This window comes from Coregonus lavaretus, assembly GCF_964263955.1.
Source record: "Coregonus lavaretus genome assembly, chromosome: 17".
Lineage (NCBI taxonomy): Eukaryota > Metazoa > Chordata > Actinopteri > Salmoniformes > Salmonidae > Coregonus > Coregonus lavaretus.
In genome coordinates, this window is record NC_140004.1 from 571,584 (window position 1) to 597,335 (window position 25,752).

The window sequence follows — 25,752 nt, forward strand, 5'->3', positions numbered from 1 at the left end:
CACTTCTCAGTTCCTATGCTTCCTGGCTGATGTTTTGGTCACTTTTGAATGCTGGCGGTGCTTTCACTCTAGTGGTAGCATGAGACGGAGTCTACAACCCACACAAGTGGCTCAGGTAGTGCAGCTCATCCAGGATGGCACATGAATGCGAGCTGTGGCAAGAAGGTTTACTGTGTCTGTCAGCGTAGTGTCCAGAGCATGGAGGCGCTACCAGGAGACAGGCCAGTACATCAGGAGACGTGGAGGAGGCCGTAGAAGGGCAACAACCCAGCAGCAGGACCGCTACCTCCGCCTTTGTGCAAGGAGGAGCAGGAGGAGTAGTGACTGCCAGAGCCCTGCAAAATGACCTCCAGCAGGCCACAAATGTGCATGTGTCTGCTCAAACGGTCAGAAACAGACTCCATGAGGGTGGTGTGAGGGCCCGACGTCTACAGGTGGGGGTTGTGCTTACAGCCCAACACCGTGCAGGACGTTTGGCATTTGCCAGAGAACACCAAGATTGGCAAATTCACCACTGGCGCCCTGTGCTCTTCACAGATGAAAGCAGGTTCACACTGAGCACATGTGACAGACGTGACAGAGTCTGGAGACGCCGTGGAGAACGTTCTGCTGCCTGCAACATCCTCCAGCATGACCGGTTTGGCGGTGGGTCAGTCATGGTGTGGGGTGGCATTTCTTTGGGGGGCCGCACAGCCCTCCATGTGCTCGCCAGAGGTAGCCTGACTGCCATTAGGTATCGAGATGAGATCCTCAGACCCCTTGTGAGACCATATGCTGGTGCGGTTGGCCCTGGGTTCCTCCTAATGCAAGACAATGCTAGACCTCATGTGGCTGGAGTGTGTCAGCAGTTCCTGCAAGAGGAAGGCATTGATGCTATGGACTGTCCCGCCCGTTCCCCAGACCTGAATCCAATTGAGCACATCTGGGACTTCATGTCTCACTCCATCCACCAACGCCACGTTGCACCACAGACTGTCCAGGAGTTGGCGGATGCTTTAGTCCAGGTCTGGGAGGAGATCCCTCAGGAGACCATCCGACACCTCATCAGGAGCATGCCCAGGCGTTGTAGGGAGGTCATACAGGCACGTGGAGGCCACACACACACACACTACTGAGCCTCATTTTGACTTGTTTTAAGGACATTACATCAAAGTTGGATCAGCCTGTAGTGTGGTTTTCCACTTTAATTTTGAGGGTGACTCCAAATCCAGACCTCCATTGGTTGATAAATTTGATTTCCATTGATAATTTTTGTGTGATTTTGTTGTCAGCACATTCAACTATGTAAAGAAAAAAGTATTTAATAAGATTATTTCATTCATTCAGATCTAGGATGTGTTGTTTAAGTGTTCCCTTTATTTTTTTGAGCAGTGTATGTTTGGATCTCTAAGATCTTGTAATGTTTGTATAATTCACAACTAAAGTTGCCAAATAACTCTAAATCTAGCATATACAGTGAGGGAAAAAATGTATTTGATTCCCTGCGGATTTTGTACGTTTGCCCACTGACAAAGACATGATCAGTCTATAATTTTAATGGTAGGTTTATTTGAACAGTGAGAGAGAATATCAACAAAACAATCCAGAAAAACGCATGTCAAAAATGTTATGAATTGATTTGCATTTAAATGAGGGAAATAAGTATTTGACCCCCTCTCAATCAGAAAGATTTCTGGCTCCCAGGTGTCTTTTATACAGGTAACGAACTGAGATTAGGAGCACACTCTTAAAGGGAGTGCTCCTAATCTCAGTTTGTTACCTGTATAAAAGACACTTGTCCACAGAAGCAATCAATCAGATTCCAAACTCTCCACAATGGCCAAGACCAAAAAGATCTCCAAGGATGTCAGGGACAAGATTGTAGACCTACACAAGGCTGGAATGGGCTACAAGACCATCGCCAAGCAGCTTGGTGAGAAGGTGACAACAGTTGGTGCGATTATTCTCAAATGGAAGAAACACAAAAGAACTGTCAATCTCCCTCGGCCTGGGGCTCCATGCAAGATCTCACCTCGTGGACTTGCAATGATCATGAGAACGGTGAGGAATCAGCCCAGAACTACACGGGAGGATCTTGTCAATGATCTCAAGGCAGCTGGGACCATAGTCACCAAGAAAACAGTTAGTAACACACTACGCCGTGAAGGACTGAAATCATGCAGTGCCCGCAATGTCCCCCTGCTCAAGAAAGCACATATACAGGCCCGTCTGAAGTTTGCCAATGAACATCTGAATGATTCAGAGGAGAACTGGGTGAAAGTGTTGTGGTCAGATGAGACTAAAATTGAGCTCTTTGGCATCAACTCAACTCGCCGTGTTTGGAGGAGGAGGAATGCTGCCTATGACCCCAAGAACACCATCCCCACCGTCAAACATGGAGGTGGAAACATTATGCTTTGGGGGTGTTTTTCTGCTAAGGGGACAGGACAACTTCACCGCATCAAAGGGACGATGGACAGGGCCATCTACCGTCAAATCTTGGGTGAGAACCTCCTTCCCTCAGCCAGGGCATTGAAAATGGGTCATGGATGGGTATTCCAGCATGACAATGACCCAAAACACACGGCCAAGGCAACAAAGGAGTGGCTCAAGAAGAATGCATGACAATAACCTGCTGACAAAATGTCATGACGTCACAGCCCTAGGCACACCCACATATTATAAACTCACACACAGGCATATGTGTTTCAGAAAATACATCTGCATAGAGAATAGACAATCCACAGACACACAAGCTTGTTCATCACCAGCACGTCTTTCAGACAATACACACACACAAATTCACACAATGTGCCATCACAGACACTGTAGACAGTGACAATTCACAAACCAAATGGTCTTCCCGACACTCGCGAAGACAGAGGCAGAGTCAACAATGACACACGCAAGCGCATAGCTTTCAACAGTGTCTTCTTACCAGGGAGTCTGTTCATGTTGACACCTTGAGCCGAGAGGCCGATACCCATGTACCTGATAAACAGACAAAGAGAGCATAGTCAAAATTGCGATGGCTCATGAGCCATTGATGTGTGTGTATGTGTGCGTGTGTTCATGTTAACGGTTTCATAAATATCTTGGTTCTTCTGGCTGCAGATATCTAAATCATCTCAAGGGAATTTCATGAATCATCCCAACGTGACAGACATCCTCATGCAAAGGTCAATTCCTAACTGTCCAGAGATATGATCAGCACAACAATGGAAATCAGGGGTGTATTCATTTGTGCACACCATAGCAAAATGTTTTCGGTTGCAAATGAAATCAAGTTTTTCTTATTGGACAAATTCAGGTTAGGAAAATATGTATAGGCCTATTAGTTTGAGGGGGGTAAATCCTTAATGCCTGAATAAGTCAGGAAGAACTCATCTCTGAACCATGAACCATTACAGGGAACTGATGAGATGGTTTGAAGTCAATTGAGGTCAACTGGATTCTATGATTAGTGAAGTCAACAGGCTTTGGGTGGGTAGTGCCCAATTGGAGGGGTGTGTGTGGTGCCCAATTCTATGAGTCCACCTTACCCATCTCGGCCTTTACTGATGATTTTCACCTCAAAGTAGTAGACCCCGCAGGCGGCTGGGATGGGATGAGTGGCTCGTACGGACGCTGCATCTTTAGGAGTCTTTCCATGACCTGTGGGTGGAGGGAAGAGGAAGGGAATGAGTGAAACAAGACAGCCCTTAATCCAATTCAACCCCTTGCTCTTACCCAGTAGGCACTGCTGTAGATCTAAAATGATTGGAGAGGCGTAAGTAGTAATATGTCTAAAATTATACCTGGCCATTTAGAGGGCAACGTGAAGCAACAATTACAATAACTATCATATTATCAGACCATTTCAGATCTACTAGTGCGCCTAGGGGGATGGGGTGTATAATTGGAATTCAGCATTAACAGTCATTGCCTATTTCAGTTTCATGTGGCAGAGACAGAGACACTGAAACATACAAATGGCAGGTGAACAGAAACAAGCCTATCCCCGGCACCATGATTTCCCACCCAAGGGTGAACCATGACCTGTACATAACAAGGCACTTTTTTTTTTTCTCGGCAGGGAAATGTCATTTTTATGTTGCATTTTGAAAAAGAAATTGTTGCATTATATGAGTTTAAAATTCACATTTAGGGGAATTTTATAATGGAACTACATGGCTACTTGCTGCGTCACTTCCATGGCGTATGCTGTACCAGCTAAATTGCAGTGGTCTGAAGGGATAGGTCCATTCTATTTTTATGATTGAAATGACACCCACTCTGTATTCAAGAGTATGACATCTCAACCAATGGTGGGCACAACACATACACCACACCTCAGATTATGTAAACTAGGGTCTAAACTACAACATATGCAAAAAATTAAATAAAATCTGAGTTTATTAAAAATGTTTTATTTTCTGGAATTATTACAATTAGGGTTGCACGATATTGGAAATAACTGACATTGCGATATTTTGTTTTTCTGCTATATATATATTGCGATATGAAAAAATACAGGATGTATGTATGATCCTCTGGGAAAAATGCAGTTTGCAAACAGCGACTTTTCAGGTGGAAGTCCTCATTAATAAAGTGTACGGTCAGGCTTATGTAGGCTGGACCACAAGTCCATTGTTGCTGTATAATATTCCACTTGTGACAGCTCTGTTTCAACTTGTGCCTTGCATTTCTCGTACAACTCTGGGATGGCAACTTGAGAAAAATAGTTGCGTGATGGCATTACATACCGCTTGTCAAGCGACCGGATCATGTTTTTAAAACCCTCTTTGGTAACCGTGTTAATTGGTAACATGTCTTTGGTGACGTGAAATGTTATTGAATCTGTGATTTCTCTCTGCCGTTTGGAACCTTTCTCGTATGGTGTAATATTGGCAAAGGCATCCGAAATAGATTTTTGCTTTGGAGGGCATTGAGATGTTTTGCACTCGTCATACGAAGATTTGTGGTGCCGCCTTAAATGATCGAACAAATTGGTCGTGTTGCGGCAACAATTGCAAGGCACTCTCGACAAAGTAACTGTTTTTGGTCAACATCATCCTCTGTAGCCGAAATATTTCCATATAATTGACGATGCATTTCTTTTTGCAACCAAATTCTCAATTTCGGTCTTTTTTGCCTGTTCCTCGCTCATCATTTCGTCACGCGCAAGCAGAGCCTGCATGTCAACCACATGCAGTAACGAACTCCGTGTTTAAAATAATAATTATAATAACAATAATAAACTGTGTATCCAACAACCCATAAATCGGAGTAAATTACGTTATATCAGACAGATATAATGCTAGTTTAAACATTTTAAAAATATATATATTGTAGACTGATATGTTTACCTTACTAAATCGCACGTTCTGCGATGTGACTATTGCGGGGCTGCATACATCGAAATGTCGATGCTGAAACGATATCGTGCAGCCCTGTTCGTAAGCTTTTAAATTATATCAAACTCAACTGTTTAAAAAGTTAAATTACTACACACCTTTATAGGGTTAGTGTTCCCAAAAGGCCATATCTCCATTTTACAGCGCTTGTTTACGGAAGACATAGGCCGGCACCTGTGCCAATTAGCTATCTAGTGTGTGCCGGACACCTGTGTAAGCTATCTGGGGAGGAAGTGTAGTTCATCAACTGGAGGCACACACAGTGTATGGATCTGTACAAAACTGCTATTTTTTTTATTTATTTTAAAGCTTCTTTCTCGCTGACATGAAAGTTAAGGGGCATGATTATTGATGTTTCTAAACATTAAAAACACAGTCACAATTGTAGTTTACACAGAGCCAAATGTGGGCGGATTGCACATCCTAAATAAAATGGCCAATGCTGAAGAGGCATATCTAGGCCTATGTCTATGCCTACAGTGTAAGGGCTTCTTTGTGTCACTTTTTGTTTGTGTTTTGTCAGCTTGACATCAAAACTAGCGTGCTGATATAGCTATGTGCAAATTTAGCTAACTAGTAGCTTAATTAGTCAATCCTGGGCCCTTTGATAAAAAAGATCGCTAACAGTGAGCCCTGCCAATAAAACTAGCCTAACCAGGGGTGTAATCATTAGCCAAACAGTTAGTTCCGTTTTGTAACTAAAATGAGAGTTTCTATTGGACAAATTCAGGTGGGTCCCTCAGTTTCGTTCCGTTTGCTTCCTTTTAATAAACGTTTTACAACAGAATCGACGTAATGAATAAGCCCCAGCTGTTGTGACATGTTTATTTCCGGAACTTGTGGATTCTACAGCAAAAAAAAAAAAGAAACCAGCTAGTTAGATTGCTAACATTAGTTTAACAAGGGTGTAAAAAAAAATCGAATTATCAACTTTTGCTAGTTTTGACATACCAGCCAGCTAACGTTAGTTGTGCTAGTTAGCTAGCTAAACGGGGTATATCTTGTTTTGGCTGGGGACTTAACGTAACGTTAGCCAGCTGGTTTGCAATATGTCTTGTTGTTGAACATTAGTTAGCAAATTTAGCTAGCCAACATTGCTTTGTTTTTAGCCAGCTACTGTAGTCAAGCCGTTTTGAGAGGTAGACAACTTCTAAGATTAACTGCTAACGTTAGCTAGCCACTAACACAGACAGTAAATTAGCTACAGTAATCTATGTTTAGAAATTATGTGACTAGTTAGCTAGATAAGCGTCATCAGCTTGCACTTTGCTAGCATTCAAGCTTCATTTGATCCACGTGTCATATAGCTAGCTAGTTACCTTTATAGTGCACTCGAAGGTTGTTCTGAGAGAGGCCAATGTAACTGAATTTGTCCTTCGGACTCCAGGAATGAGGAAGCGGGTTTTCAAGTTCGTTTACGGCTGGATAGAGCCGCTTCAGTCGGTGGTTGAGCTCATTTTCCTGCTCGTTCAGAGCCGAGTCTCCGTGAACAACAACCGACATAAGAAATCCACAGCCCGATGACTTTCCAGACATGGCTATCAAACCGTTGTTAGAATGATTCAAACAACTATTATAAGCGAAATGGTCCCACAATAAACTGTCAAGTATTTTAAAATCTCGCTAGTTTAACTAGCTAACGTTAGCTGGCTAATGCTAGCCACAAGCTAGCTAGCCAACTAAACAAGCGTATTGTTAAAATGGTTCTGTAGCTGATCTTAGACGAACACATAGCTATAACGAACAAAACCTACCAAGCTAAAGCATTTTTGGGGAAAAGTGTAACATTTACGAAAAAATATTTATCTCGAGGATATTATTAGATCTAATAGACATCGACAAAGTACGGCTTCTTGTCGGTGCTAATGCACATATCTGATTGGTTTAGAGGAGGTCCAGTCACACTTCCAGAAGACTGGGGTGTACTCATTACTCCAGTCGAAAACGAGCGTTTCTAATGGACCGTTTCAGGTAGGTCCGTCTGTTTGCGGAACCTGTCCAAAATAAACGCTAGTTGTCGTTGCAGCTGTTTGGAGTAATTATTACACCCCTGGAAAATAGCTACAGACACATAACAAACATATGAATGCATCCCTCAAAGTTCTAACCTCACATTTTTCACAAACAGTTGATCATGTTTAGCCTACTTGGTCTGCAGAACCCCAAACTCTATATGAAGTAATTTTCTCTTGGAAAATTTTAATTTTTTCACCAAATAGGCTAATGCCAGAAATGACAGTAGGGGAAAGTGGGGGTAATTCTAGGTCTTGTCCTATATATCTTTGGGAAATTAAGAAGTTATATCAATGAATGAAGAAATAATCAAATATAATTCAGCCTGGTACCAATCAGATCTGTATCAGATCAGTTGCTACATCCATTTTTGGACTTATAAATTAATAATATAGCCATATTGATTCTTGAAGAATATAACTTATAAATGCCTCATGAGCTTAGTTCGACAGTCATACCCCACCAGAACTCAAAATATAAACTTGTTTTATTCCAATATGTGTAAATATAAACATACACTGTATAGCCTCAAAACATGCTTAAAAATATATTTTTATATATATTGATTGGTCAATCCTTGCATCCATAGCTATGTCTATGAATTTGAGAGTGGTTACCTTTCTCCAGGCCCAACAGTAGATTTCCCCTTTAAAGCAGAAGGTGCAGAAACCCCATTAATGCCTTTACAATCTGCAAAACATGTCTGCAATGTACATGACCTAGAACGCCGCCATAATTATAGAACTACAATGTCAACATGAAATAAATATGTTGTCCCATGAAGGTATTTGAATAAGACAGTGTAAATTGAGCCTTATGGCGTTATCACACATTTTCCTAAATTATTTTATTTCATTTTTTTACAATTAGCACTGTGGTCACACAAATGAAATAAAAAATCTATATAATAATCACCTAATAATTCAAAGTTGAACCTAGCTCACTTTTTTTTTTTTTACTTTTCTCAAATCCCCCAGGGTAAATGATTTGGCTACTTCTTCCTATACAACATTTGTGATTATTTGATTTGTTGTGTGTGTGTTTATCTTGATAATAGGTGTAGCTCAACTTACCCACTGGCTCACTTTACTAGCCTCACAAAGCCGCCTGGTCAGTGTTTAATGTAAACTCGCGGGATCAGGCGGCTTTGCGAGGTTATCACTTTACCCTGTTCTCCCATATTCTATAAAACATTCACCTGTGTTTGTAAGGGTTCCCAATAGGTGGGAAAGCGGCAAAGTCAACATGTTCTTTATCGTCCATTTATGAAGATAACAAAGTGTTTTTTGGTCTTACTTTAAGGTTAGGCTAATGCATAAGGTTAGCAGTGTATTTAGGGTTAGGTTTAAAATCAGATTTTAAGAAGATTAATTGTAGAAATAGGTGGGATTTATGACTTGCCCAGGGGTGTGTTCAGTTCGATTCAATGTTTGCTACGTTGGGTGACAGTTTGTACTGTACGGTGCGTTTCCCCAAAACGGTGTGCATCATTCTTCAACAGCATTTGAGTTACGTTTGCTCTCGTTTTGGTGGGTGCGGTGAGGTGTGGCCTGACCAACATGGGTGTGAACATTTGAAATTGCAAAACTTGTGCAGCACACACGATACACAATCTCCCTCTGGGCCACCTTAATCACACCGTCCTCAACTGGTCGTTCAGTACGGTACCTTCCATTGAATTAAACATTGAACACCGTTCTGTCATAATGAACGCACCCCAGATAGTGACTATTATTTGTAAGGGAGTAGTGAGGAAATGTCACTGTGATGTCATTGATGTTATTCCTCAAAAATATGACACATGACATGGATTGAACGTCAGTGATTGGAATGAAAACATCTGTACAGTTGGATAGATTTCCAGAAGTGTTTTTCCCCATAAGTCCATTCAGCTTTACTTGACCACACCACAATTTACTCCTTGGTTTAGTTAGTGAATAACTGTTTGGTGAATACTGAATTCTCCTGTGTAGCTGCGTTGAGAGGTGAAGATATACTCCAATAGCCAAGATTCCAAATAGTTCTTACAGAAACTGATATGAAGGTATCAAATTGGTGTCAAATATGGCGATGCCTCCACCTAGCCCTCCAATTGGGAGACTGTTTCTGCCGTGTTTCTTTGCCTTATCCTGGTGCTATCCAATCTGTTAGCGGTGGGTCATCAAGGACAGACGAGAAAATATAATAATATATGCCATTTAGCGGCTACTTTTATCCAAAGGAACTTAGTCATGCGTGCATACATTTTTACATATGGGTGGCCCCCGGAATAAAACCTACTATCCTGACATTGCAAGCGCCATGCTCTACCAACTGAGTTACAGACAACCACAGAAGGGAGGGAGGGAGTTTTTGGTTTGGAATGCAGCCCTGGAAATATCTGTTCCCTCACACCACCCTGTGGGAATGCTCATTGTATCATTTTAGAGGAATCTGAAGTGATGTAATGTTCCTTCTAGACATGACCAGATTGCTTCCCTGGATTACTTTCTGTTATTTATTTTGCTCAGAATTATTAAAGGAACAGTTAGGATAAGAATAAGATGGTTCCAAATCAGTTGGTAGAGCATAAAGTAAGCAGAACAATACAGTTGCATGGCTAGCAAGAAGTTCTATATATTAATACCCAAAAAATGCAGTTGATAATGAATAGTTAATTCAGTGTTGATTATGCCAATTGCTCATTTTCTTTCTATATTAATATTATATCTCCCAAATTGTACAGATAAGATGTAGGAAAGCTTACCAGTGCTTTTCTGCCATGTCAAAAACAAATAACATTAGAGATACTTAAGCTTTGTTCACATTTAGCAGCTCACAATTATCAAATAAAATTTTATTGTACACATATATTGCAGGTGTTATCGCAAGTGCAGTGAAAAGCTTATGTTTCGAGCTCCAACAGTGCAGTAGTAACTAACAATACACACAAATCCCCAAAAAGGTAAAGTAATTAAGAAATATCAGAACAAGCGATGTCAGAGTCCAGAATCTGTATTCAGAAAGTATTCATTCCCCTTGACTTATTTCACATTTTGTTGTTACAGCCTGAATTCAACAACAACAAATCTCACCCATCTACACACATTACCCCATAATGACAAAGTGAAAACATGTATTTAGAAATTTTGTGAAAATGTAATACAGAAATATCTAATTTACATAAGTATTCACACACCTGAGTCAATACTTGGTAAAAGCACCATTGGCGGTGATTACAGCTTTGAGTCGTCTTGGGTATGTCTGTATCGGCTTTGCACATATGGATTTGGGGATTTTTTCCCATTCTTCCTTGCAGATTTTCTCAAGCTCTGTTAAGTTAGGTGGGGAGCAACGGTGAACAGCAATCTTCAAGTCTTGCCACAGATTTTCAATGGGATTCAAGTCTGGGCTTTGGCTGGGCCACTCAAGGACTTTAACATTCGTGTTCTGAAGCCATTCCAGTGTTGCTTTGGCTGTGTGGTTGGGGTCATTGTCCTGTTGGAATATAAATATTTGCCCCAGTCTAAGGTTGTTTGCACTCTGAACCAGGTTCTCATCAAGGATTTGCCTGTATTTTGCTCCATTCATATTTCCCTCTATCCTTACCAGTCTCCCAGTCCCTGCCGCTGAAAAGCATCCCCATAGCATGATGCTGCTACCACCATGCTTCACGGTAGGGATGGTGTTAGATGGGTGATGAGCTGTGCCTGGTTTTCTCCAGACATAGCACTTTGCATGTAGGCCGAAGAGTTAAAGTTTTGTCTCATCAGACCACAGAATCTTTTACCTTATGATCTGAGTCTTTCACGTGCCTTTTTGCAAACTCCAGCCTTTTGTCATGTGCCTTTTTCTCAGGAGTGGCTTCTGTCTAGAATACATTAAATACATATGAGATGGGTAATGCAAGATATGTAAACATTATTCAAGTGGCATTATTAAAGTGACTAGTGTTCCAAGTGGCCAGTGATTTTCAAGTCTGTATCTAGGCAGCAGCCTCTCTGTACTAGTGATGGCTGTTTAACAGTCTGATGGCCTTGAGATAGAAGCTGTTTTTCAGTCTCTCGGTCCCAGCTTTGATGCACCTGTACTGACCTCGCCTTCTGGATGATAGTGGGGTCAACAGGCAGTGGCTCGGGTGGTAGTTGTCCTTGATGATCTTTTTGGCCTTCCTGTGACATTGGGTGCTGTAGGTGTCCTGGAGGGCAGGTAGTTTGGCCCTGGTGATGCGTTTGGCAGACTGCACCACCCTCTGGAGAGCCCTGCGGTTGTGGGCGGTGCAGTTGCCGTACCAGGTGGTGATACAGTATCGTATCTGAAGATTATGCCTTTGTTAAATGTTTTGGAGGAACAAAGAATGTTGTTTTATGATCTTAGTTCAAATGTAGCGTTGGGAGGGTGATGCCCCAGGGGAGACTGGTGATTGGCCAGAAGAGGGAGTCACCCCTCCCTCTGCATTGTTTATAAATAGGGGTTAAACGATGAGACGGCAGAACGGCCATAGCAATCTGGGGAGCCGTTCTCCGGACATCGCGAGTCTGTATCTATGCTGTAAATTCGTGATTTTAATAAAAGCCTCGAACACGATGCAGCATAGCGGACTTTTTGTTGACAGCAATAATTGCTACCACTCATCATATACGACATAATGGCGCCCAACGTGGGGCTGGGTTTGCGTCTCCTCCTTGTTTCAGTCAACCGCCGGCCTAACTCTCTCTCTGAAGCATGGAAAAGGGTGAGTGTTCTTACCGCTTCGGAGGTTGTTAGATTGGATATGACTTGTGTACACTGAGGGGATGTTCCATTATGACCTGGCCTTGGTGGTGTTATTGCGGTCGACTGGAGTCTGCTAAAATTTATTCCATCAAGAACGGCAGTTAATTGGAATGTAGAGCATTAAACGGTAGGATTTAAGTATTGAAAGTGTATAATTCATTGGTAACGGGTGACAATGGATTGGTAGAGTATAAATGTTGGAAGACGTCTGCATAGTTAGGGCACCGTGAATACGGAAAAGACCTCTTGATCGAGGCGATTCTTTAGGAATGGGCTACAAATCCGGACTTAGTTAGATTGGGTCAGGTTGATTCCTTAAGCGGGAATTATGAAGTGAATGGTTGTATTTATGTTATACTTCTTCTATAGCCGACGGGAGATATGTTGGGGATAACCGCTTGATATGAGATTCATCTTTCAAGGCAACAAAAAGTTAGACGGAGATAATTGCGATGATGATGATTTGGCCACGGTGCTGGGTGTTCATTTGTATAGCTAGTAGGCCGCAGTTAGCTGGAGGCTAGGGCTAATGCTTGATTGTTTCAGGCCACGTGGTACCTCGTGGCTAATGCTTGATTGTTTCAGGCCACGTGGTGCATCGTTGCTAAGGCTAATTTGTTTTAATGCTAAAGTGTGAATCATGCTACATTCTACATGGTGGCTGAGGTGGATGCTAATGCTACATGCTAATTGTGTTTTGTGTCGCAGTGTACCTTAGGCTAAGCTAAATGCTAATGCTACATGCTAATTGTGTGGTGTGCTACATGCTAACGAATATCCTTAGAGATTCCATTGCGATGGATTAAAGTCTCTTAAACTTGTCACTGTCTGTAAGTCAGGTTGTATGTTTTGTGAGCGCTGTTAAATGTTGTTTGACTAGGAGGGGAACGAAAGGTACAGCTGGACTGGTATCCGTTTAGTGGAGGTGAAAATGTGTTTTTGATGGATGTGCGCATGCGTTTAATTTTGCGATACTACCCTACAGAAAGGGGGAGTTTATGACACGAGATTAGGACACGTGTTGATTTTACGGGGCTAAAAACTACGAAATGAGGTTGGGCTAAGCCTACAAAACAAAATGGTGGCTTAAGGTCATAGGTCCCATTTGGCGTTACCCTGCAAGGGAAAATAGACAGAGGAGAAATTTTAACACGATGATTCTAGTTTAAACTGCGATTGGTTAAAGATGAAACTTGTTTTGTAGCCTATTGAATTTATAAATTAGATATATGGTAGCGGATTATAATAAATTGAATTAAATAATTAAAAGACGGATTAAAATAAAAAATGTTTTTGAGCGATCTATTTAGTTCTGAGTTTAGTCTTAGAGTGAATAATGTAGAACGAATGAATATTGAATGGTTGGAAATACTCAGTGATTGCATTAACTGCTGAAATCGTGTGTGTTTCTATGTTTTTGTGAAATATGAGAGGAACATGGAACGAGAGGAGAGAGAGAGAAGGGGCTGACGTGTGCGTCACGAACAAGGTGTGACGAGGCAGACGAGAGGATCGGATCAGGCTAGTACACAAAATCATCCTAACAGAATATGTGATGTTATGACAATTTTACATAGGCTTGGCAAATACTATTTCATTAAAAATTGTATTTTGGTGGCTCTGTGTATCACTGGAGTTTGATTACAGATGTGTTGGGAATCAAGGATGGATTGAGGATTGTTCTGTAAATTTAAGATAATTAGAGCTAATAGAGCAAGGGGTTATGGGAATTGGAGTATTGAAGGGTTGTAAGGTTAGAAGGCTTTGTTTATGGGTATTTTAGTCTGAAGATGACTAACTTGCATTTACTTGCATTTGATGGGTTGTGGTAAGATAGCCAACACTAATTGATAAATTGGTGATATAGGAATAAAGAATTGGTTTTAAATTATTCATAATTTTTAATTGAGTTTTTAATTGGTTTTTAATTTTTTAATTAAATGGTTTTTGAATAAGGCATTTAATTGAATTTTTTAATATTCATATTTTATTGTATTTTTTTGGGGGGGGAAAAAAAAGAATTTTTTTTTGTTTTTTTTTGTTGGGGTTGTTAGGGTTATATTAATAATTTAAGGGGGGAAGCCAGAGGCTATACAGTCTAAAATAAGATAGTCACAATAAAGGAAGTTAAAAGGGTTGATATAGGGGAAAATTGACTAAAATAGTAATTATTTAACTAAGGTAGTGTTAGGAGAGACTAATGGCAGAAGTTAGTACACCTTTCTCACATATGGATTCAGCAAAAAGACACCCACCTTACGAGAAGAAAAAGTACAGCTTAGGGATGTTTATCCTCAGTTTCAGTCATCATTCAGGAGAGTGATTATTGCCTCAGAGATGAAGATGAATTCAAAACTCCAGAAGGAAGGAAAACCGGGATGTCTGGGAACTTAAGGAGATGAGGATGATGAAGATGAGAGTGATTGAGAGAGGTCATGGGTGGATATGACTCTGTGATCAGAAGGAAGTTGGCAAGAGAGAAACGAAGAAGGATACGTGAGATTTGATCTCTGATGGAAGTTGAAGATGAAGAAAGCGATGAAGATTTGGAGATTAAAGGTGCTTTATTTTCAAGAGGAGTTTGTCCTACAAGGACTGGCACAGAAGAAAAGTAAGAAGATGATGGAAGATGATATTTCGAGGACAGAACTTAGAACTAAGGTTGAAGAATACTGATATGTCAATGACGAGAAGGAACAGGACTAAGAAAACTGCTGAGAGGATCCCAAGAATTGGAGAAGAAGAAACTCTGAAAACTCAATCATACAACGGGGGGAGAAGATAAGTTTTGGTTATGAAGAATCAGAGTGAACCAAATCAACAATCACTGTTACAGCTTTAACTGAACAATATCCAATGCAATTGTACCAGTCAAGGGGGGTACCAGTTGATTCATATCCAAAGCCAGTTTCTGGACAGACACATAATGGCACCTGTTAGTGTCTAGAAGATCCGGAAGGGGGGTGCATTGCTGAGAGCCTCGATTAGAGGAGAAGAGAAAATAGCTAACAGTTGAAACAACCGGCCATTAGAAGTGATAGTGAATAGGGGAAAAACTTATTTGGGTTTAGGCTTAAAGAGGTTAAACATCTCACTATGTAAAATTAATTAGGGTAGGATAGGGATTTGATGTAGTAAAACAGTTTAATTACTCTTAGGGAATCAATTGAGCTCTGCTATAAAAGTCAAAGAGGAAGTAAAAGAGACATACTAATATTAGGACAATATACCTATGGCATTGTTGGGAAAGAGATGCATGGTGTAAATTGAAGCGTACAATAAGATGTACACTAGACGACTGACTGTCTGGTAGAATATTTTAAAAAGTAGGGTTTTTGGGAATCATTTGCTTAAAAAGATAATATCATAGGAAGGATGATAATTTACTAGACTGTCTATTAAGACAATCTGTCTGAAAAGTTAAAAGGGGTGATTATTATTCTGGGTTACATTCTTACACTAAGGGATTTCAGGCTAGGCTAAAAGGTGGTTAGTCGTTTTGCCAAGTCTGTGTGTAATGAGTCAGAAGCAGGTGGGGAACTTTCCCAATCACATATTCTACAAATTTGGTGGTGAAGGAATTTTGTGAATAAATCAGGGGAAAAGGTTTTAAATGTTATGAGAGAAAAGATTAGATTAAAATAAGTTAGGAGTAGATTAGGGTTGGAAGAACTCTGAGACAGTAAGCTAAGTTTCAAAGTTAGTAGTAAGACAGAGAGAGAATAGTGAGGAAGGACATTTTAAAGTTTAGTGGGAAGATAGGGTAGGAGTTTAGATCTGTTAGGAGTCGAGGCATTGATAAGAGAAGATTGAGGGTGATTGAGTATCTATAGTTACAGTTTCCAGCAGGAAGATCAAGGTAATTATAGGTGTATTTGTTATAATCAAAGGTTTGAAAGTCATGGATTTAGAGATAGGACTGAGATTTGGGGAAAAAGTGACACTAGTGGTGATGGATGGAAGTACAAGTAAAGAGGTCAAAGTCTTAGGGGAAAACGGGGGAAAACTAGGAGTAACTAAGGACATTAACACTTCAGTTTATTAGAACAACAGGGAGAAGCAATTTAACTCTTTCAACATTGATAGTTATTAAAGTCATGAATATATTGCATTTGGTTATAAGGGAATCAATACAGCACCAATGTTAGGGAAAAATACTTATTAGGGTTTAGGATGGGGACGTTTCTCCCATATGGAGAGATAATTATGGAGAATAAGTATTGTTATCAGGACCAGGAGTAAAAGGAGGTATAGTTTAGAAGAGGGTTAGGAGGGACTGTTCACTTATGTTGCGTAATGTTACAGAGAAAGGTCAGGGAGAATATGTGTACTTATCTAGTGCAAGCATTAGAATTTGTTCCGGTTCAGAATTATTGGGTAAAGGGCTATGTAATTCATAAAGTAAGGCTTATAATGGAAGAGTTGAGGTCTGTTGTAGCCTCCACAGTCATTGAGGGAGTTCAGGAGTAGAACTGAATGGACAGTAGTCACTCCAACAGTAGATAATACACCGAGGATAATGGGAACCTTTGCACTAGAAGTAATTAGGGTTGATACAGCAACTAAATCAACTACTTTAATGGTAACTTTGGAAGGGATTAATGATACGATGTAGGGAGTATGGCATCGACAACAACTGTTCTGAAATTAAAGGGGGTTAGCAAGAAGGACTCAGGGGGTTATGTTATGGATGGAGAGTGCTGTCAATGATAGTACGAATAGGGTTAAAATAGGAGAACAGAGAGTAGTAGAGAGAATATAGATTCATCATGGAGATACAGTGGGGGAAAAAAGTATTTAGTCAGCCACCAATTGTGCAAGTTCTCCCACTTAAAAAGATGAGAGAGGCCTGTAATTTTCATCATAGGTACACGTCAACTATGACAGACAAATTGAGAAAAAAAATCCAGAAAATCCCATTGTAGGATTTTTAATGAATTTATTTGCAAATTATGGTGGAAAATAAGTATTTGGTCACCTACAAACAAGCAAGATTTCTGGCTCTCACAGACCTGTAACTTCTTCTTTAAGAGGCTCCTCTGTCCTCCACTCGTTACCTGCATTAATGGCACCTGTTTGAACTTGTTATCAGTATAAAAGACACCTGTCCACAACCTCAAACAGTCACACTCCAAACTTCACAATGGCCAAGACCAAAGAGCTGTCAAAGGACACCAAAAACAAAATTGTAGACCTGCACCAGGCTGGGAAGACTGAATCTGCAATAGGTAAGCAGCTTGGTTTGAAGAAATCAACTGTGGGAGCAATTATTAGGAAATGGAAGACATACAAGACCACTGATAATCTCCCTCGATCTGGGGCTCCACGCAAGATCTCACCCCGTGGGGTCAAAATGATCACAAGAACGGTGAGCAAAAATCCCAGAACCACACGGGGGGACCTAGTGAATGACCTGCAGAGAGCTGGGACCAAAGTAACAAAGCCAACCATCAGTAACACACTACGCCGCCAGGGACTCAAATCCTGCAGTGCGAGACGTGTCCCCCTGCTTAAGCCAGTACATGTCCAGGCCCGTCTGAAGTGCATTTGGATGATCCAGAAGAGGATTGGGAGAATGTCATATGGTCAGATGAAACCAAAATAGAACTTTTTGGTAAAAACTCAACTCGTCATGTTTGGAGGACAAAGAATGCTGAGTGCATCCAAAGAACACCATACCAACTGTGAAGCATGGGGTTGGAAACATCATGCTTTGGGGCTGTTTTTCTGCAAAGGGACCAGGACGACTGATCCGTGTAAAGGAAAGAATGAATGGGGCCATGTATCGTGAGATTTTGAGTGAAACCCTCCTTCCATCAGCAAGGGCATTGAAGATGAAACGTGGCTGGGTCTTTCAGCATGACAATGATCCCAAACACACCGCCCGGGCAACGAAGGAGTGGCTTCGTAAGAAGCATTTCAAGGTCCTGGAGTGGCCTAGCCAGTCTCCAGATCTCAACCCCATAGAAAATCTTTGGAGGGAGTTGAAAGTCTGTGTTGCCCAGCCACAGCCCCAAAACATCACTGCTCTAGAGGAGATCTGCATGGAGGAATGGGCCAAAATACCAGCAACAGTGTGTGAAAACCTTGTGAAGACTTACAGAAAACGTTTGACCTGTGTCATTGCCAACAAAGGGTATATAAGAAAGTATTGAGAAACTTTTGTTATTGACCAAATACTTATTTTCCACCATCATATGCCAATAAATTCATTAAAAATCCTACAATGTGATTTTCTGGATTTTTTTTTCTCATTTTGTCTGTCATAGTTGACGTGTACCTATGATGAAAATTACAGGCCTCTCTCATCTTTTTAAGTGGGAGAACTTGCACAATTGGTGGCTGACTAAATACTTTTTTTCCCCACTGTACAGGATGAGGTCTTTGATTTTAATGACGGAACAGGGAGGGGTATCTGATCAGTACCGCTCGTTCTTCTGTTGTGGAAATTAGAGATAGATTAACTCATTCTGTAAGATCAGTGAGGAATCTTGAGGGTCCATGTCTGTTGAGAATTCCATCCCAAGCATGTTAGACGGTTGCGCAGCCTCTATCAGGTGTGGGTCAGTCTTATGATTTGTCATGACTGAGGTATTGGCAACAGTCATTGACAGATAAAATAATGTAGTTGTCAGAACAGTGGTTTAAGCCTAGGGTTAGGTGGAATTGGGTTAAATGAATTACCCTATGGGAATTGTTAAATGGGAAAAGAATATCAGGTAACAATGGAACCATGAAGTATTCAGGTGAAATATTGAGGGATAAAAGTTGTTTTTGTTCTAATAAAACATATGAGGTAAGGGGTATGTTTATGGGAAGATCAGAGTGTGATGTTATATGATAAGTTTGGATAAGCATGACCTTAAGGGTAGTAATGAGAAATATGTTACTTTTTAGGTATCAGGTAGTAAGAAGAGCAGGACTTTGATGGGTAAAAGATTAGCTTTTGCTTATGACTATGGGGAATTTTAGAGATATTGGGTGGGTTTGTGATGATAAAATATATATTCTTACATTATGAATTAACAGGATTTGGTTACATGTCAACGTTGAAGCTTCCATATGAGGCTTTTACTATTAAAAGAGGAATAGCACCGAACACAGATCAATTTGAAATTAGAGTTCAAAATAGGATGAAAAGGGACATGTCATAGGCTTCAAGCCTATCATTGAAGAATAAGTCTAAGGGAGAAGGGGGGACTTTATTCATGGTATGGTGTAACATTTGGGAAGATCATATTGATAAATATTAGTTATCTTTTGAGTCCAGATAGTTTAGATAAGATCACTGGGGTTATATATGCATTATAAGGGATGTGTTTGGGAGATCTGAGAAGATTTGGTTGCAAGATCAATTAGGCCAGTAGGGGCAGTGATGGGTTAATGACAGCTTTGATAGCACTGTGTAATATGTTACTGACTTTTGAGGAAGCTATGAGATTGAAATAGGTTGGAGAATGATGCCGGTGTTGACTGTTCCGGATCTGGACGAAGACGGACGAGGGGGTCTAGATGGACTACTGAATGGATAAATATCCTTTTTGATTATTTGATCATTTTATTTTTATTGTTTCAAGGAAAACATTTTTTTTTAGTATGATTTTAGAATGATTTTATGAATCAAGGGGGAGATAGGTTAATGTGATTCATACATCATTTATATGTCATTTTTATATTCTTAAATTGATGTTGAGGTTTAATTTGAAAATGTTGTTTTGCAAAAGATACTGTTTGGTCTTTTATTTTCTTCCAGAAGCATTTGGGAGAACATGTGGAGATTGAAATATTCAAACAAGGACAATATGAAGGGACAATATGAAGGGACAATATGACTGGAGGAGATGAAACAAGGAGGGTGTGGAAAGGTTCCGATTCCATCATCAACGATGCAGTGGAAGTCGAGACTACGGAGGAGAATACGGAGGTCGAGACTACGGAGGAGAGGAAGTGTAGTGGACTACATTCCAGTGTCTGCAATGAAATATAGACATATTTGATGTGTAATACATAATTGTGTAATAGCCTCAGGGATTAATTTTTGTAGAATGATGTTTGATGTAATTGGATACATGTAAGGATCTTAGATGTTTTTGATTATTTCGGTGAATGTTTAGGGACAGAGAGGCTAGGAAGGGAGAGTTTCATTGTCCGGTCCTATGGGTTGACCAGCCGTACAATGGATGTTATTGGATAGGATTTTGTTTACAGGGGCTTACATGTGTAGTTAATTGTATTATAGTTTCAAATGCATTTACATGAGTTATGAGGTTATCTGGAGTACCGACGGTGGTTGCCTGGGGCAGAGGGACCGTGAGAGAATTTTACTGTCTTGATTGATATGGATGGATGGCTGCTGGACAGTTTTTCGCTCTTACACTCCATAGAGATTTCTTCATATGTCATAGTAATGTATTCATACTCCATAGAGATTTCTTCATATGTCATAGTAATGTATTCATACTTCATAGAGATTTCTTCATATGTCATAGTAATGTATTCTCACTTCATAAACAGGTATTTCATAGAAAGGTATTTACACTCTAGAGGAGAATGTGTTTGGTTTAATGTTAAAGATACTCAATAAGATAAATGGTTAATAGTCATAATCTTATTCTGTTTGTTTTCGAGACGTTTATTTCGTCTCGAAAGGGGGGAATATCGTATCTGAAGATTATGCCTTTGTTAAATGTTTTGGAGGAACAAAGAATGTTGTTTTATGATCTTAGTTCAAATGTAGCGTTGGGAGGGTGATGCCCCAGGGGAGACTGGTGATTGGCCAGAAGAGGGAGTCACCCCTCCCTCTGCATTGTTTATAAATAGGGGTTAAACAATGAGACGTCAGAACGGCCATAGCAATCTGGGGAGCCGTTCTCCGGACATCACGAGTCTGTATCTATGCTGTAAATTCGTGATTTTAATAAAAGCCTCGAACACGATGCAGCATAGCGGACTTTTTGTTGACAGCAATAATTGCTACCACTCATCATATACGACAACAGCCCGACAGGATGCTCTCAAATGTGCATCTGTAAAAGTGTGTGAGGGTTTTAGGTGACAGGCCAAATTTCTTCAGCCTCCTGAGGTTAAAGAGATTATGTTGCGCCTTCTTCACCACACTCTCTATGTGGGTGGACCATTTCAGTTTGTCAGTGATATGTACGCCGAAGAACTTTAACATTTTCCACCTTCTCCACTGCTGTCCCGTCGATGTGGATAGGGGGATACTCCCTCTGCTGTTTCCTGAAGTCCACGATCATCTCATTTGTTTTTTTTTAACGTTGAGTGAGAGTTTATTTTCCTGACACCACACTCCGAGAGCCCTCACCTCCTCCCTGTATGCTGTCTCGTTGTTGTTGGTAATCAAGCCTACTACTGTTGTGTCGTCTGCAAACTTGATGATTGAGTTGGAGGCGTGCATGGCTACGCAGAAATAGGTGAACAGGGAGTACAGGAGGGGGCTGAGCACACACCCTTGTGGGGCCCCAGTGTTGAGGATCAGCGAAGTGGAGATGTTGTTTCCTAACTTCACCAACTGGGGGCGGCCTGTCAGGAAGTCCAGGACCCAATTGCACAGGGCGGGGTTCAGACCCAGGGCCTTGAGCTTAATGATTAGCTTGGAGGGTACTATGGTGTTGAATGCTGAGCTATAGTCAATGAACAGCATTCTTACATAGGTTTGCCTCTTGTCCAGATGGGATAGGGCAGTGTGCAGTTTGATGGTGATTGCATCGTCTGTGGACCTATTGGGGCGGTAAGCAAATTGAAGTGGGTCTAGGGTGACAGGTAAGGTGGAGGTGATATGATCTTTGACTAGTCTCTCAATGCACTTCATGATGACAGAAGTGAGTGCTACGGGGCGATAGTCATTTAGTTCAGTTACCTTTGCATTCTTGAGTACAGGAACAATGATGGCCATCTTGAAGCATGTGGGGACAGCAGACTGGGATAGGGAGAGATTGAATATGTCCGTAAACACACCAGCCAGCTGGTCTGCGCATGCTCTGAGGACGCGGCTAGGAATGCTGTTTGGGCCGGCAGCCTTGCGAGGGTTAACACGTTTAAACGTCTTCTCATGTCGGCCTCGGAGAAGGAGAGCCCACAGTCCTTGCTAGCTGGCCGCGTCGGTGGCACTGTGTTATCCTCAAAGTGGGCAAAGAACTTGTTTAGCTTGTCTGGCAGCAAGACGTCGGTGTCCGTGATGTGGCTGGTTTTCCTATTGTAGTCCGTGATTGTCTGTAAACCCTGCCACATACGTCTCGTGTTTGCGACTCCACTTTGTCTCTATTGACATTTTGCCTGTTTGATTGCCTTGCGGAGGGAACGACCACTGTGTTTGTATTCTGCCATATTCCCGTCACCTTGCCATGGTTAAATGCGGTGGTTCATGCTTTCAGTTTTTCGCAAATGCTGCCATCTATCCACGGTTTCTGGTTAGGGTAGGTTACTCTCCCATAAAGCCCAGATTGGTGAAGTGCTGTAGCGACTGTTGTCCTTCTGGCAGGTTCTCCCATCTCAGCCAAAGTACTCTGTAGTTCTGTCAGAGTGGTCATTGGGTTATTGGTCACCTCCCTGACCAAGGTCCTTCTTGCCTGTTTGGTCGGACGGACAGCTCTAGGCAGTCTGGGTAATTCCATATTTGGAGACCACTGTGCTCTTGGAAACTTTCAACACTCTAGAAATAGTTTCATACCCTTTCCCAATATATGCCTCATCACAATTCTATGTCGGAGATCTACGGACAGTTCCTTGGACTTCATGGTATAGTTTCTGCTCTGACATGCACTGTCAACTGTGGGACCTCATATAGACAGGTGTGTTTCTTTCTAAATCATGTCAAATTTCTTAATTTGCCACAGGTGGACTCCCATCAAGTTGTAGTGACATCTCAAGGATGATCAAAAAAATTGGATGCGCCTGAGTTCAGTTTGGAGTGTCATAGCAAAGGGGTGTGAATACTCATGTAAATGAGAGATATCTATATTTCATTTTCAATAAATTTGTGAAACTTTCTAAAAACATGTTTTCACTTTGTCATTATGGGTTATTGTGTGTAGATGGGTGAGTCAAAATTGTTTTTATTTAATCCATTTTGAATTCAGGCTGTAATACAACAAAATGTGGAATAAGTCAAGGGGTATGAATACTTTCTGAAGACACTGTATATAATTGTGTGTATAGACAGTATGGACATGATATGAATAGAAGAGGTGTGTACAGCAGTAGTTATAGGATGAGCCTTGACTAGAATACAGTATATGCATATGAAGTGGGTAAAACAGTATGTGAACATAATTAAAGTGACCAGTGTTCAATGACTACATACATAGGGCAACAGTCTCTAAGGTGCAGGATAGAGTACCGGGTGGTAGCCGGCTAGTAACAGTGACTAAGTTCAGGGCAGGGTACTGGGCGGAGGCCGGCTAGTGGTGACTATTTAACCTGGAGATAAAAGCTGTTTTTCAGTCTCGGTCCCAGCTTTGATGCACCTGTACTTTATTCGCCTTCTAGATGGTAGCGGGGTGAACAGGCCGTGGCTCGGGTGGCTGAGATCCTTGATGATCTTTTTGGCCTTCCTGTGACATCGGGTGTTGTAGGTGTCCTGGTAGTTTGCCCCTGGTGATGCGTTGTGCAGACCGCACCACCCTCTGGAGAGCCCTGCGGTTGTGGGCGGTGCAATTGCTGATACAGCCCAACAGGATGCTCTCAATGGTGCATCTGTATTAGTTCTTGAGGGCATTAGGGGCCAAGCTGAATTTCTTCAGCCTCCTGAGGTTGAAGAGGCGCTGTTACGCCTTCTTTATCACACAGTCTGTGTGGATGAACCCTTTCAGGTTGTCAGTAATGTTTGTTTACAGTGAATCTGTTTTAAGTTAGAATTAACTGCGACTTATTATTCTTAATGTACAGTAACTTTTATCAAACACACCTGTCCTGAGTCGGACTAAATAAAACCTGCACATACAGTGGGGAAAAAAAGTATTTAGTCAGCCACCAATTGTGCAAGTTCTCCCACTTAAAAAGATGAGAGAGGCCTGTAATTTTCATCATAGGTACACGTCAACTATGACAGACAAATTGAGATTTTTTTCTTCCAGAAAATCACATTGTAGGATTTTTAATGAATTTATTTGCAAATTATGGTGGAAAATAAGTATTTGGTCACCTACAAACAAGCAAGATTTCTGGCTCTCACAGACCTGTAACTTCTTCTTTAAGAGGCTCCTCTGTCCTCCACTCGTTACCTGTATTAATGCCACCTGTTTGAACTTGTTATCAGTATAAAAGACACCTGTCCACAACCTCAAACAGTCACACTCCAAACTCCACTATGGCCAAGACCAAAGAGCTGTCAAAGGACACCAGAAACAAAATTGTAGACCTGCACCAGGCTGGGAAGACTGAATCTGCAATAGGTAAGCAGCTTGGTTTGAAGAAATCAACTGTGGGAGCAATTATTAGGAAATGGAAGACATACAAGACCACTGATAATCTCCCTCGATCTGGGGCTCCACGCAAGATCTCACCCCGTGGGGTCAAAATGATCACAAGAACGGTGAGCAAAAATCCCAGAACCACACGGGGGGACCTAGTGAATGACCTGCAGAGAGCTGGGACCAAAGTAACAAAGCCTACCATCAGTAACACACTACGCCTATCAGGGACTCAAATCCTGCAGTGCCAGACGTGTCCCCCTGCTTAAGCCAGTACATGTCCAGGCCCGTCTGAAGTTTGCTAGAGTGCATTTGGATGATCCAGAAGAGGATTGGGAGAATGTCATATGGTCGGATGAAACCAAAATAGAACTTTTTGGTAAAAACTCAACTCGTCGTGTTTGGAGGACAAAGAATGCTGAGTTGCATCCAAAGAACACCATACCTACTGTGAAGCATTGGGGTGGAAACATCATGCTTTGGGGCTGTTTTTCTGCAAAGGGACCAGGACGACTGATCCGTGTAAAGGAAAGAATGAATGGGGCCATGTATCGTGAGATTTTGAGTGAAAACCTCCTTCCATCAGCAAGGGCATTGAAGATGAAATGTGGCTGGGTCTTTCAGCATGACAATGATCCCAAACACACCACCCGGGCAACGAAGGAGTGGCTTCGTAAGAAGCATTTCAAGGTCCTGGAGTGGCCTAGCCAGTCTCCAGATCTCAACCCCATAGAAAATCTTTGGAGGGAGTTGAAAGTCTGTGTTGCCCAGCGACAGCCCCAAAACATCACTGCTCTAGAGGAGATCTGCATGGAGGAATGGGCCAAAATACCAGCAACAGTGTGTGAAAACCTTGTGAAGACTTACAGAAAACGTTTGACCTGTGGCATTGCCAACAAAGGGTATATAACAAAGTATTGAGAAACTTTTGTTATTGACCAAATACTTATTTTCCACCATAATTTGCAAATAAATTCATAAAAATCCTACAATGTGATTTTCTGGATTTTTTTTCTCATTTTGTCTGTCATAGTTGACGTGTACCTATGATGAAAATTACAGGCCTCTCTCATCTTTTTAAGTGGGAGAACTTGCACAATTGGTGGCTGACTAAATACTTTTTTCCCCCACTGTATGTTGTTTCCAGAAAGTCATGTTTAGTGCCTGCACGCTACAAT

At 41.3% G+C, this 25,752-nt stretch overlaps 1 protein-coding gene across 1 annotated transcript in view; it reads right to left on the reverse strand.

The window, feature by feature from the left end:
• LOC311144276 (ran-binding protein 9-like) overlaps nucleotides 1-7,236 on the reverse strand; it is a 33,576-nt gene extending 26,340 nt beyond the window's left edge. The window contains exons 1-3 of the mRNA XM_084180290.1: nucleotides 6,695-7,236; nucleotides 3,522-3,633; nucleotides 2,918-2,970 (exon numbers count right to left, since the gene is read on the reverse strand). Of these exons, the coding sequence (XP_084036416.1) occupies nucleotides 2,918-2,970; nucleotides 3,522-3,633; nucleotides 6,695-6,911 (382 nt within the window). The 5' untranslated portion in view covers nucleotides 6,912-7,236. The remainder of the gene's footprint in view (nucleotides 1-2,917; nucleotides 2,971-3,521; nucleotides 3,634-6,694) is intronic.
• Between the last annotated feature and the right edge of the window lie 18,516 nt (nucleotides 7,237-25,752).